The following is a 14,712-nucleotide window of genomic DNA, read 5'->3' as shown; positions in this document are numbered from 1 at the left end:
GCCAGTGAGGAAGACATAGATACTTGAGTAACATACATATACCTTATTATGTATATATATTTTTATTTATCTTAAATATATTTATATAGTAATATATTTTCGCTCTATTTGGTAAAACCCACCAGGTTACATCTAAGCGGTTCAAGGGATCAGTTCGTTAAGCTCAAAATAGTTAACAGCTCGTACAAGGTAAAGCGAGCAGGTTATTAATACCAATTAATATTGGCCAGAATAATATTTTATTATTCAATAAAAATAAAATATATATATAGAAAACAAACAAAGAAGAGCTGAGGGTAAAGGAATCTATTCTTGCCATATAAAGGAGAACTCGTCTAACATAAAGACGTAACACTGATCATTGTCTTCAGTAATCAACACTCGAATGAGATCAACCATATTATTATTATAATTTTTATTTATTTAGTATGTTGCATTGATACATAATACTTTAATAAGTGGACTGGAATACTATAAGGTACTTTTTCGAGATGTTACAAATGTTCAATTACTAAAATAATGAACAAAATTATAATAATAATGATCATTTTATTTGAAGAGATCTAATAAACCCCTAAAATACTATATGAATTAGCTTTATTTTGGTAGCATTTTAGTTTTTGTGTCCATTTTCAATCAACAAAATTAAAGAAATTAACTACAGCATCTTTTGAAGAGAGTTTTCATTCATAAATTGAATAACTATAAACAATAAATATAAAAACAACTTTATGAATAGTATATAAATGAAACCCATTCAATTCCAATTAAATTTTTTTTCTCGAAATGAATCTATTTTCCTATTATGTAATATTTTATAAATTATAAAAATTTTGAATTCACTTTACAAGGACAATTAATATACAGAAAATGTATTAATATTATTATTTTTTTATATTTCTAAGTACCATCCATGCCATATTTAATATTGGGAGCCCCCCTCCCAATAGAGGAGATAGTAGCGAATAAATTGGTGAAATATCTTTTCCTGTTTGACGAAAGGGAATATGATAAATATATGTAGAAAATGGTATAGTGTCTGCTTTCTTACGACAGTGCTCACCAGGTTTCGTGATGTCAGTGGTAAGTTAGTAGTGCTTAGTCCAGTCTGAGACTGTTCAGGTGTGTTTGCGATCTTTGTGGGCGTCCTATTGGTGTTAATGTTTGCAAATGTGAAGATGAATTCTGTCATTGCCGGCAGTCCAAGTGTCGTATATACTACGTGTTGTAAGTAGTATATACGGAACTTTATACAAGTGGTGCATATACTACTTACAATACGTCTCAAGGATACTACCATGAAAATGTTCACTATTGGGCATAACATGTCGGCCAGCATAGTTGCTCCATATTGGAGGGCCTACATCGGAAAATACTTTTGTACAAATAATTTGAGGCGAAGAGCATGGCTAGGGGATTTTAGCCGGCGATTAAGCCTGTAAGCCTTGGTCCTGACCGGCTTTATTTTCTTATAGCAGTGGCGAGCTAGTGTCAGGTGTCAGTCAAGGGTGACACCCAGGTACACTACACTGTCTGCTACTCTGTTATCACATTCTGCTACCCTACAGTTGTCAGGGAGAGAATAGTAAAATAACACTCTTTAAATTATTTAATGTACACAGTTTTTCTCTGTGGTATAAATTTATTTATTTCATAGATAATAAATAAATAAAATTCGTTAGTTAAAAATTCAAACATTTTTACAGTTATTTAAAAGTATATTAGAACAAAAAAGTTTCATAGAGTGAAATTTCATATATTTTTTCCAGATTAATTGATTTTCAAACAACTAAGAAATTAAATATTACAACCATGTAAAAAACTGTATTTTTTTTATGACACGTTTACAGATATAATTTTATACTTTATTATTGTAATATTTTATCATTTATTAAATTAAATTAAAAATTCAATATGTACCACTACAACCAATGGAAGATCAGTGGTGCAGTACTTTGATTAAGGGTACCCACAGGGCTGACTCACGGCAACAGTGAAACAAAATAACTATCTGCCACAGCCCTAGTCCTTGGAGTTTGTAGCACAGTAACTTTCTAATAAGATACCCACTCCCACTTATCTTTTATTATCAAATGATATTTAAGCCATATCTTTTTTTAAATGTAAAATAAGCAAAATGGACTGGAATGCTACCTATATAAAGTTATCACAAAATGAATTGTAAGGAGTTATGTAGTTAAAATAAAATAAATTATTATTAATACATTTATATATCAACTACATTTTCCAACTTTGTCTTGAAAATGTTGAAGTTCCAATTCGATGGTGATGATTACTGAAAACATACATTTCTCACCTAATAATGTCTATTATATGGAAATATAAGAAGGAAAACTTTTTTTTTTTTTTTCGTTAAAGCTCACTATATTTTACCAACCTTATGACCTACGCTTACAATCAGAATACATTTAAATCTATTTATATTCTATAGAAAACAAAAAAATGAACTAACTATTAGTATGGCAGTTTAAACACACGTTATCGTCTCTGGGCGATTTAAAAAAAAAAAATCAAACGATTCTGTAACATTTTATCCTTCTCAATCTTAATCGTTAACAGATTTTATTAATAAAAAATATTAATACAATTATTATTAATTTTTAATAATTTTAATTTGCCACTTGTAAATACTAATAGAAAGTTGTTTAAAAAATTTCGAATTCGAATATCTTAAAGTTTCATATTTCAACAATATTCCAAGCGATGAAAAACCTCTTCAGCAATAAAACGAGTTAAAGATCTCTGAATAGAATTAAAACACGAATAAACTTTATATAAATTTCAAACTGATATGTATAAGATTGCTTTATATTTTTTTTAAATATTTGTATTCCATTTTAAATTATTTTATCGTCATAAAAATCAATGGTTACAAAGACTTTAATATACAATGAATTTTGGTTAGTAATTTAACAATATCCCGTTACATAGGAATCGCCATTTATATTTTTATAAATAAAGTTATAAAACTTAAAAAGCTTTAATCAATTAAATAAATTAAAAAACAAAACAAAATATGAAATAATATCAGTTACACTTATATTTATTTTTATTCATTTTGGAAAAGACTCATCCATACCTGACAATGACACAGATCTCGCACTGAATAAAAAAAAAATTACATCTGAATAATACTATTATGAAATTCAATTCCTATAAAATAGTAAACGACTTTTTCTTGATAATTCAGTCTCATCTAGACCGAATCTTTTTAAGAATATCTGAAGAAACCGAAATTTTAAGCGAGATTGAACATCTATTTATTGTGATTTTTTTTTCTGAACTTAATTATTATTAATAAAAACAAACTCATCTTCACTCACACATTCACAAGAACACACACGAGTGGGTTTATTACAATGTCAACACATAAGCAAACCACTCTATTTACATTTAAACATCGCAGAAGCAGACGAAACACACCAATGAATAGAAATTTTTTTTTTAGTTTTATGTTATATTTTATACATTTTTTTTTATTTGCTTAAATAAATTCTTTTCATTCTCATTTATTTATTGTTTGATTGTTTACTGATAGTCATGAGAGTGCCTGAGCTTTGTAGAATCGTCTATCCCCTCTTCTAGGAGCACATTAGTAGAAAAAAAATTCATACATCACACATTATGTATATAATTATACATACATGTTTATTATATACACGGGGGTCCTACGTGCGTTGGTCATATCATTGCTTCATCTAAGTTACAGGGAACACTTCTACAATCTAATCCAGTTCATCTGAGGTAATTGACTCTCACATTTTTATCCCTTTACATTATATATTTCTTTTCTTTTTTTGTCTTTTATAATTATTTAATTTAAAATTTTAATCTGAATACAAAAATCATTTTTTTTTATTTTAATTTATCTTATTCAATTTCAACAAAATAGTTTTAAGGTGGAGTCAAACTCGTCGAATTGTGCACATGGCGTAGTGAAAATCTTATCGATTCTTGGCTTCTTCGGAACTTCGAGTAGTGTTCTTCTTAGGTTCTGAAGCAAAAGAAAATAATTAAAAAACAACAACAAATATTATTCAAAATCTAAAAATAACATTTTTTTTAAAGATAAAATTTAATAATTCTACTATATCTTGTTTCTGATGATAATTTTTTTTTTTACTTTAGTCTGATATCTTTTGAGACTTTTTCATTATCTTCTGTTTTAATGCTAATTATAAAAACCTATTATAAATTTGTATCCAAAAACAAGAGCTAAATTAATTTTAGTTTTGTATAAATTTTCAACTATAAGAATCAATAATGCAATTAATTTTTAAAAATATATAATTTAATTCTAATAATAATATTCATCATTTAATAACCAAGAATAGTGATACAATTAAAAAAATAAAAGCATAATTTGGGAACATCAACTTTAAATTACTATAAAAAGTGTACATTTCATTTTACATTTCAGATAATTATACATAATTTTTAAGCTGACCTGTTTGTTTGTTTATGTTTAGTGACCGACCCAAAACATCATAGGTCATTAACACCATTTATACCATATTTAATTTCCCTACATTTGTTTAATTATATTTTTTATTTCATTATTATTTATGTAATATTTTATTTATTTATTTAGTCATTTTTTATTATTATTTTTTTCCCATTCAATGTTATATTGTTGTCAGTAATTTGAATTTAAAAACTGAAACACCAGTTCTATTGTTGTCCTTCCTACAATACTAATTTTTTTAATTTATCTATTTTATTGCTGGGAGTGTAAAAAGCTGTCTTAAAAATATTTTTATATTAAAAATTGAAGTATGTTTCATGGCAAAAAAGAAAAAAAGTCCAAGAGAAGAAAAACATTCATACGTAAAAGACGTATTTGTAAAAAATCTAAATTTGAAGATGTAAGTTTTTTAATTGTTCCTTTGTCCGTAACATATTGATGAGAATACTGTTACAAAGCACATACAATATAAAACATATACTGATACAATATATTTGAACAATACCTATATATTTTTCAATATGCGTTTAATACCAAGGTCTTCAGCTTATTCGCACTTTTTATATAATATAATATATTAATAGTTTCAAAGAAAATCGTAGGTACATATAACAAAAAAAGACGATGGTAGTTGATTTTGATTTTCTAATTAATTTATTTATAATATGTTTCTTTTCTAGTGACTAACTCTTTATATGTTAATATCAACAAGTTCTGTCCAGAACGATGTGGGTTCGATTCCCACCTAAGTCCATGAGAGTAAAAAAAAGTAAGGTCATGTGGAATAAGTGAATCTCTGTGAATTTCTCTGAATGAGAGATTAATTTTTATTTATGGTTTAGTCATATAATTAATTAACTGTGACGAATGAAACATTTTTTATTAGAATCTTGAGTTAAAATAAATAAAGTTAATATTGCGTGCGATTATTTTTTTCTTTTTGTTTTGTTCATTTCAATGGAAGGTATAATTTTTGGTCTTTACAACATTGATGGACAGAATTAGTGCCACAGGTTTATTAAGTTTAAAATTAAATTAATCTTTCTCATTATTTTATCCGATTACTGCTGATTAAGAGTCAATGCTGAGGAGTCGTTATAGCTAAAACAAACTATAAAAAATTGATTTTTTCTGATTATTAATAATTGATTTTTGTGCTATTAAATTAATATTGTGTTTAAAATTCTGTAATAAATATCACTTTTCTTCAATTTCTTACGACTGAAAATTTTAATTACAATTTTTTTTAAAATTAAAAATATAAATAAATTTTAAGTTGTCCATCATTGTATTATTGGACTTGGGGATTCAATCCACATCAGAACATATAATGTAACCATACAATAATATACATACATATGCAAGCGCATAAGCTTTTTGTTATGTTTAATATTACTTGATTCATTAACAAATTCAAATACGTATAGAGCAGAGTTGGGCGAAAAGTAATCAATTGACGGTAGACAAATACATTTTTATTCTAATAAAAATACGACTAAACAATCCAAATACTCTTATATTGCAATATTTGAAATATTATTTCAATCGAATACAAAATTATTCGAATAAATATTTTATCGAATAACGATTAGATTCTTCTTTTTTTAATTTCTTTATTTTTTACCATTTCCAATTTCTAATATATGAGGATCCCATTACACATTTTGAGACGAATAGAAAACGAAAATGCTATCGATTTTAAAATCGTGTATCGATTTAAAGCAACTTTATTTTTATCTACCATATAAGGGTTCTCTTACATGTTTCTTAAGATACAGAAAACGAAAATACTCTCAATCATTTTAACTTTTATGATTTCTAACATATCTGAGTCCTTCTATATGTTTTAGGAGACGCAAAATGTGAAAATCCTATAGATTATAAGATCACGTATAGATTTATTTTAACTTTTCTGATTTCTAACATATTAGAGCTCCTCTCTGTGTTTTAGGAGATAGAGAAAATGAAAAGGCTATCGATTTTATGATCGCACGTTTGCGTATCAATTTATTATAACTTTTCTGATTTCAAAAATATTAGGGCCCCTTTGTATGTTTCAGTAGATACAGAATATGAGAATGCAATCGATTTTAAGATCGCGAATAGATTTATTTTAACTTTAAGAAAGTAAACGAAGATCTAAAAAATTGACGAATATGTTTATCGTATTTTTTTTCTCGAATAATTGATTATTCGAGAATACACATTCGTCTCTCGTCAATCGAATAATATTCGTCCAACTCTGGTATAGGGGATAGAAGCGCAAATGTAGCAGAAACCAGGATACATTAATACAAAAACCATGCCCCTCCTCCATCATTAGGCCACACAGGTGCACTAAATGTCACATATAGTTACGTGCAATTACATATATCAAATTATTACTTACAGCACCAAACAAAGTTACAAAGCTTCAAGGATCGATTCACAATCTACTGCATATTTTTGAGAAACGAGACATAAAACAGTCCGGCACACAGAATAAATATAAAAATCTGGCTCACCAATACTCACATTGAAGGCTCCAGCTGGCGTAGATTAGGGAGATGAGGAGCAGAAGGAAGGGCAAGTTCTGGCTCTGGGAGGAACAACTGTTCTCCACCATCGGTTCTGGGGGTGTGTTAGGCAGAACTTCCACTGCAACAGTCAGCCGCTACAGTTAATTAATCGTTCTTACAAAGTAATTAACATTACTTCAAGTTCAAATAATCATTAATTATAACTATAGTTAAGTAGATACTATCTTAAAACCATTAAACACTTAGACAATTTGTTTTACAGTTATAAAAAAAAATATCAATATGGTCTCAACCCTTTTTATTATCTTATCACTCTAACGTTTCGGCCATTTTCAAGGATACATTTTCTTCAATTTTCAAATACACTATATTCATTATAAATTAATTTTAAAAACATTAGTAATCAACAAAATTGCAGGCTATTTTGCCTTTGTCAAATTATTTATTATAAGTCAATTTTCGTTAAAACTTCTTAAATTGTCAAAAATAATCCACTAATTTTTTTTTTAAATATTTATTTATTGCTATTTACAACTGTACATTGTAAGTACTAAATGTATTATATTTAGTAAATCTGAGCGAAATTTAAATTGGAGTGTTACAGGAATGTAGAGAAACTACCCATTGGCAGCACTCTAATGACATTTTACATTAGCTGGTCTCGTGGCCATCTTCTTTTCAGGCGTCTCGGAGGATTGTCAGGAATGGAAAAGGATGCAAGATTAGAAACTAGGGGGTTTGAGTGCTTAGAGAGTTTATAATGGAAGGAATGATATCTGGTTCGGGCTAGATCGGTTACATAGGGAACATTAAGGTCTTTATGTATGATTTTATTTTTGACAAAGTAAGGAGCATTGAGGATTTTACGAAGGATTTTGGATTTCAAGGATTGAATACGAGAGGAATTCGAAGGTTTAGTGGAGCCCCAAAGCTCAACTCCATATGTCCAGATTGGCCTAAATACAGTCATGTAGATCAGTCTTTTGTAATGTGTTGGAAGTTTAGACCGTTTGTCTAGTAAGTGCTGAAATAGTCGAAATCGACGTGCAGTTTCCTGTCTTTTCAGTCTGGTGTGAGGATTCTAGGTTAATCGCTTGTCCAAATGTAGTCATAGGTAGGGGATCTGTTCGACAGGGGTAAGAGTAACATCATTAAATGAAACTGTAGGGCAGTCAGTAGGTTTACGACGAAGGGTAAAGGTGATTTGATGGGATTTGTTTGAATTTATCTTAATCCTCCAATTACGACACCAATCTTCGAGGGCTGTGATATGGGATTGGAGATTTTGGGATACAATTAATGGGTTATTATTAACAGCGAGCACACATGTGTTATCGGCATACGTGGTGAGGATAGTATTAGGATTGGTTGGAATGTCAGCTGTATAGACGGTGTAGAGGATGCTAAGGATACTACTACCTTGAGGAAATGCACTAATAAATTATTCTTCAGCACAATGTCTAAAATACCATTATTCTCATAGTTAAAATTATTACTTATTGGAGAAGATGGTCGGGGGGTGCGGTCAGAAAAGAAACAACATAAATAAACAGAATTATTTATTTTTTATAAATTTATAAAAATTATTTGTTTATTTATCTTGTTTGTTTGCTGACCGCACCCCCCGACCATCTTCCCGACAATCAGTAATCTACGGTCAACTATCTACACCTCATTAAAATGATTACATTTACAAGTTTACAATCTCGATTTCAAATACTCATTTTTTCAACATTACACTGAGTAACCTTCCTCACTATCTCAGGTTTGCTATGTCTCCAATATATTTTCAATTTTATTACAGTTCATTTATTCATCCATATTAAAACCAATCAATTTTAATTACATATTATTTATCATACCAAAACAGAAAAAGACATTATGATCATAAATTAACTTTTATTTTAATTTCAGCATAATGCTGGTCCAATGTGGTTCTATTGAGACCGAATGAATGTTTTTTTAATAAATATTAAACAAATCTGACAACAAATAAATCAAATAAATATATAAATTTGTTTTACTATGATATGAGTGTTTTGTACTCTAGATATACAAATAATCAGTTTCAAAATAATCATATATTTCTATGTGTGTGTTTATTCATAAATAAAGAATAATTTTAGTAGCTTTTATAATAGCATTATTGGCATATAAAGAAATTTAAATTTTAGGAACTTTTAACAGTATCCTTTTACTTTATATCAAAGTAATTAATATTAATTATTTATCTTTTGTTATTATTATTTGGACAATAATAAGTTTTAACTATATAAAATATTAAATCAATATGTATTACACTGTATACCTATGTATCTATGGATTTATTGAAGTATTTAGTTTTAGTTCCCATGTTTGTGTGAAAAATTATAATTGCAATATGGTATTTTAATATTAACTTATATGGATAAATTAATTTATTAAACCCAATTGGGGCAGATCCGATGGCTACGTTTAATATAAGCCAAAGATACATCTACTAACAAAAGTAGATTCTAAGGACTTAAAAAAATATTTTGCCAATAATGTATTAATTATAAAAAACTATTATAAATAATATTTGTTTAGTAATAAGTAAATATTGTTTAAAACGGTAAAGTAAATTTGAGATGGAGTGCAAAAAGAAATAACAAACCTTTTTTTTTCATTAAGAAGGCAACAGATTTTAAAGATTTTTAATTTTTATTTATATTGAGATTTTATTATTTTCATTTATTTACATAATTGAGGTTTTATTATTTTCATTTATTTATTATTATTTAATTTTGGTATGAATATGATCATTTATCACTATTATTTATAGCCCAAGCTTGCGGCAGATTGTAATCTGATCAATAAATTAATTTATACAAAAAAAAAAAGGATGAAATGTGTAAGAGATTCTAAAAATAGCGAAAGATTTTCAAAGCTTCTCCACACTATTATTTTTTTTTTTCGGCCAAGACTCCCATTGGAGTCCTATACTGCCACACGATTATTTACCAATTCTTAAAATTTTAGAGTTAAGAAATATAATTTTCATTTTTTTCTGTATGTTAACATAGACACTTAATTTTTCGTTTATAATCTATTCCAATAAATGACATCTATAAGAATTTATTTATAAGTATTTGTTTATGTAGATTATTTATTTATTTTAACATTTTATGTTTCCAAAAGATTACAAGTTATGAGATTGTTTCACATTATCTTTACCAATATATTTTTTATTTTTCAATAAGGACATTCAGATATTATTTTAGGATATTAAGATATTATTTTTCAACCTATACATTAACAACGAAATTGTATTAAATTAAAATTAAATTTTACGATTTACTTATACTGTGACAATAGTTAAGTTTCTTCTTAGAAATTATTTTTCTAAAAATACTTTTTATTTATTGATAGGTATTACAATCTGCCACACAGTTGTAGGCAATAGGTAATAGTAATAAATGATCACATTCATACTAAAATAAAATAAGAATACAACTAAATAAATGAAGGAAATAAATCTCTCTTAAAATATAAACAAACAGAAGGATAAACAAAATGAACATAATCAAACTATGTGTATGAATAAAAAATAAATAAAATAACATAATAATAAAAAAATATAATCTTTAGTCACATTTACACTCTTAAATACATATGTACATATTTACACAATCGAGCTGAGGATCCCTGAGCCCACTCTATCCCCCACGTGTGAGGGGTAGAGCAGAGCTCAAAAGATCCCAGCGCATCCCTCTCGCCGCAATTCTTCGATACTAACAATACATATCTAATTTTCATGATTCTAGTAGATTTCATTTCAACAATCTGTTAATGAAAAAGTGATAAAAGACAATACATTTTTGTTTTATTTTAAATATTAATTAAAACGATTTACGTTATATTAATAATAAGTAATTAAACATCATTAATTTATAAACTTTTTCAGAACAGTGATTTTAAACAGATTTCATTCTATTTTTGCAGTCATTTATTTCTAAGGAATTTTCGTTCTTCATTTTGATCGCTCTGAATCAATATCTTTCCACATTTTAAACATTATAAATATTATTTAATTAAAGTATTCTCTATTAGGAAAGTATTTCAATTAAAAACTAAAAAATTAAAGTTGTTAAATTAGTCTTGAGTTCCAAGGACCCTTTTACTACACATTCAAATTGTTATTAATTAAGTCATAGATTTAATTGGAGTTAGGGTCACTTTAAGTTCTAGTAAAAGGCCTTAAATTTAGTCATCACTTGCCCAGTCAAGTGCCCGGAGTTATGAGAGGGAGTTTTTAATGGGTCAATCGAAATTATAACAACCTTCATCGATTTCATATTTTAAATTAAATTTGTACCACAGCAACCCTTGGAGGATTAAGGGTGCAGTACTTTGTAAGGAAGTATTATTACTAGACCAACGGTTGTGCAAGGAGGTGAGTTGGTCAGATTATTACTCAATTAAGAGTTATTAAGATTATTACCCACCTTAAGAGGTTGAATGGACCCCAGGAGGGCTCAAGCACCCACAGGGTTGACTCACGGCTACTGAGTAACAGAAAATAATTATCTGCCAAGCCGGATTCTAATCCGGGACCTTGAACTTAGTACCTTTGTTTCAGACCATCAATATATTATTGATTTCGAAAATATAATTGTTTATCAATGTACTCATGCTGTTAAAAATTGATCTAAATTAAACTGAACTTTAAATTCCCAAGACAAGAGCCGTGGTCTCTGTCGATAATTGCGTTATGCGGACAAAGAGGCTGGCCTATTTCCAAAACTCTTTAAAGGCGCCTTTAGAAGATGTCCAATATTTTATCAAGGATTATCCATTTTACTCTGGTGGAGAGGGAGCAGAGAAGGGGTGGAATTTTATACCCCTTCCAAGAAAATAAATTGAGAAAATACACCATATTTCTTCAAAAAATATTTTCTACATTTGGAAGGGAAACATTAAATAAGAATATTCAATAACTCTATTCCTATAAATAAGTGAGAAATTAAATTTTTTTAAATATATAGTCTACAACTTTTTCGGTTTCAGGACTTCTCTTATCTTTTTATAATACTCTTGTAATAATTACATTCTAGTAATTTAGGAGTATTTCAACTACAGCAATAATAATAATTGAGTAGACAATTGGTTGTCGATATACGTAGGATTAAATGACCATTGGAGCGTGTATAGATAACACTGTTGGCTAGAGAGCGTCTAATCGGTTCTCGTCACATCCAATCATTGCCCCACTTGCGCTTGCATGATAAATTAATTAAACCAATAATTTTTATTGGTTATAATATTTCCTAACCATCATAAAAACTATCCAGTACGAATTATCCAATGATTATTTTATAGGTAATTTATCACTATAACACTCAAAATAATTGAGGAAAATCATATTGACCACAGTAATAACAAATAAAACTACACAACAATAACTATTTTTATAACAGTTATAAATTATTTTTAACATTTTTCTGACGTTTCGGCCCTAATTCATTGGCCATTCTCAAACTACGATCATCACTCATCCCAGCCACTCTACTAAAACATTGTTAAATACATACGACAAAATGAAGTAATTGTTGTACTCATAATAAAAAATATAGTCTTGCTTGTTTTCTTCTCCTAATTTCATTCTTTCGAGGCTTTCGTGTTGAAAATAAATAAATTAATACTATACACAAATTCCTTCTTTCTTTAAGAAACAAAACTATATCACTGTTAAGTAAAGCACAATTGTTCCTATTCATTCCTCTTCTCCTAGTCCGCTGGTGTTCCTCAAGGTAGTATCCTCGGTCCCATCCTCTACACTAATCCATACAGTTGACATCTCAACAGACATTGTGCTGAAGAATAATTTATTAGTGCATTTCCTCAAGGTAGTAGTATCCTTAGCATCCTCTACACCGTCTATACAGCTGACATTCCAACCAATCCTAACACTATCCTCTTCACGTATGCCGATGATTCATGTGTGCTCGCAGTTAAAATAACCCATTTAATTGCATCTAAAACTTTCCAATCCCATATCACCACCTTCGAAGAATGGTATCGTATTGGATGATTAAACTAAATCCCATCAAATTACCTTTGTCGTAAACTTAATGAGTTCCCTTAAGTATCCTTTAATAATGTTGCTCTTACCCCAGTCCAATAGATCCGCAACCTTGGACTGCAACAAGACAAACGACTAACCTGGAATCCTCACACAAGGTTGAAAAAATAGGAAACTGCATGTCAATTCCGACTATTACAGCTCTTACTAGACAAACGTTCTAAATCCATTCTCCCCTAAAAAATCCCATCCATTACAAAAGACTGATCTACATGACAATAATAAGGCCAATCTAAAGATATGGAGTTGAGCTTTGGGACTCCACTAAGCATTCGAATTCCTCTTGTACCCAATCCTTACTGAAAATACTTCGTAGAATCCTCAATGCTCCTTACTTTTTCACAAATAAAATCATCCACTAAGACCTTAATGTTATAATGTAACCAACCTAGCTCGAACCAGATATCAACCCTTTCATAATAAATTTCCTAACTATCCAAACCAACAAGTTTCTAACCTTGCTTCCTCTTCTATTCCTGACGATCCTCCGAGACGCCTAAAGAGGAGTTGGCCTCGGGACCTCATAATGTCTCGAGGACTAATATTTAATTTTTTCGTATTATTAATTAGAAAAAAATCTTAAATTACTTTGGATTTCAAAGTCTAGCAAAATATTAGTCACACTTTTCTTTACACTAACTTAGTTCAAAAAGTGGCTTTGGTTAACAGTGCACAACAGATGGACAACAAATTGTTCAACAACTTCTGTTTTTCAAAATGGATTTCTTTACTTCTATATCTACTTAGCAGTTCAGCAGGTCAGATTTAAATGTTTTGTATCTGTTTTATAACTTATTGCATAATTCTGGTTTTCTGCTATTGTAATGGCTTTCAGAAGTTTTCTAAAAATATTATTTTCTTTATTCACTATTTTAACATCTTGAAAATCAAAAAGATGACCTTTCTATTTTTATTATATTTAGGAGTATCTTTATTTTTATAATCATTACTATTCTGATAGATCCAATCTTACGTGTATTGGATACACTCTCCCAATAATATATTCCAGGACAGTTTAGGCAGTTTATTCAATAACAAATCCTGTTCGTGTTACAATCGAGGTGTAATGGGGTCCATAAAGTCTCCTCAATCATTTTGAGAGACATATATTAATAAAAGATAAATCCAACAAGATAATTGAAAATGAAGTATTGTGGCTAGCACGAATGTGTTATTTTAATTTATTTATTCCCTAAATATTATTATTTATATCCCAAAGTAGTATTTATTTAGTTGCTCAAAGAGTGATATTTAGCTAATTAATTAATCACTATTAATAAAGGACTGAGAATATAATGAATGCTATATTCAATTTCGATAAAAGCTTTATTTAAGCATCATTAAGATAAAGAAAAACCTTACACAATAAATATATAGAAATAGAAAATTAAATTTAGTATTAGAAGAAAATAGTTGACCGCATGAAATAGATTAGAGGAAGACAGTTAATTTTATGTTGTCGACTGGTAGAACTAGCGACATCACAGACCCCTTGAAGGTGCTAGTGCGACAGTTTGAGTTTCTGCTTTTTTAAGTACCGGAGAAGAATGCGGTTTAAAGGTCATTCCTAAGGTAAATAAATTTCTAAGGCAAGTTATGAATTC

The 14,712-nt window shown here is 28.7% G+C and overlaps 1 protein-coding gene across 2 annotated transcripts in view; it reads right to left on the bottom strand.

Annotated features, from left to right (window-relative positions):
- Nucleotides 1–3,099: 3,099 nt before the first annotated feature.
- The window catches only part of LOC136796920 (uncharacterized), a gene marked incomplete at its 5' end in the record, with an annotated part of 84,727 nt that continues 73,114 nt past the window's right edge, over nucleotides 3,100–14,712 (bottom strand). The window contains 2 exon segments of one of the 2 annotated variants that reach the window (XM_067052081.1): nucleotides 3,100–4,015; nucleotides 6,991–7,123. In XM_067052081.1, coding sequence (XP_066908182.1) covers nucleotide 4,015; nucleotides 6,991–7,123 — 134 coding nt within the window. 2 annotated transcript variants of the gene reach the window in all.

This window comes from Halyomorpha halys, unplaced genomic scaffold (genome assembly GCF_000696795.3).
Source record: "Halyomorpha halys isolate HHAL.00 unplaced genomic scaffold, Hhal_1.1 Scaffold900.1, whole genome shotgun sequence".
Taxonomy (NCBI): Eukaryota; Metazoa; Arthropoda; class Insecta; order Hemiptera; family Pentatomidae; genus Halyomorpha; species Halyomorpha halys.
The sequence above is the reverse complement of the archived record's forward strand: the minus strand, read 5'-3'. Positions and strand labels throughout refer to the sequence as shown.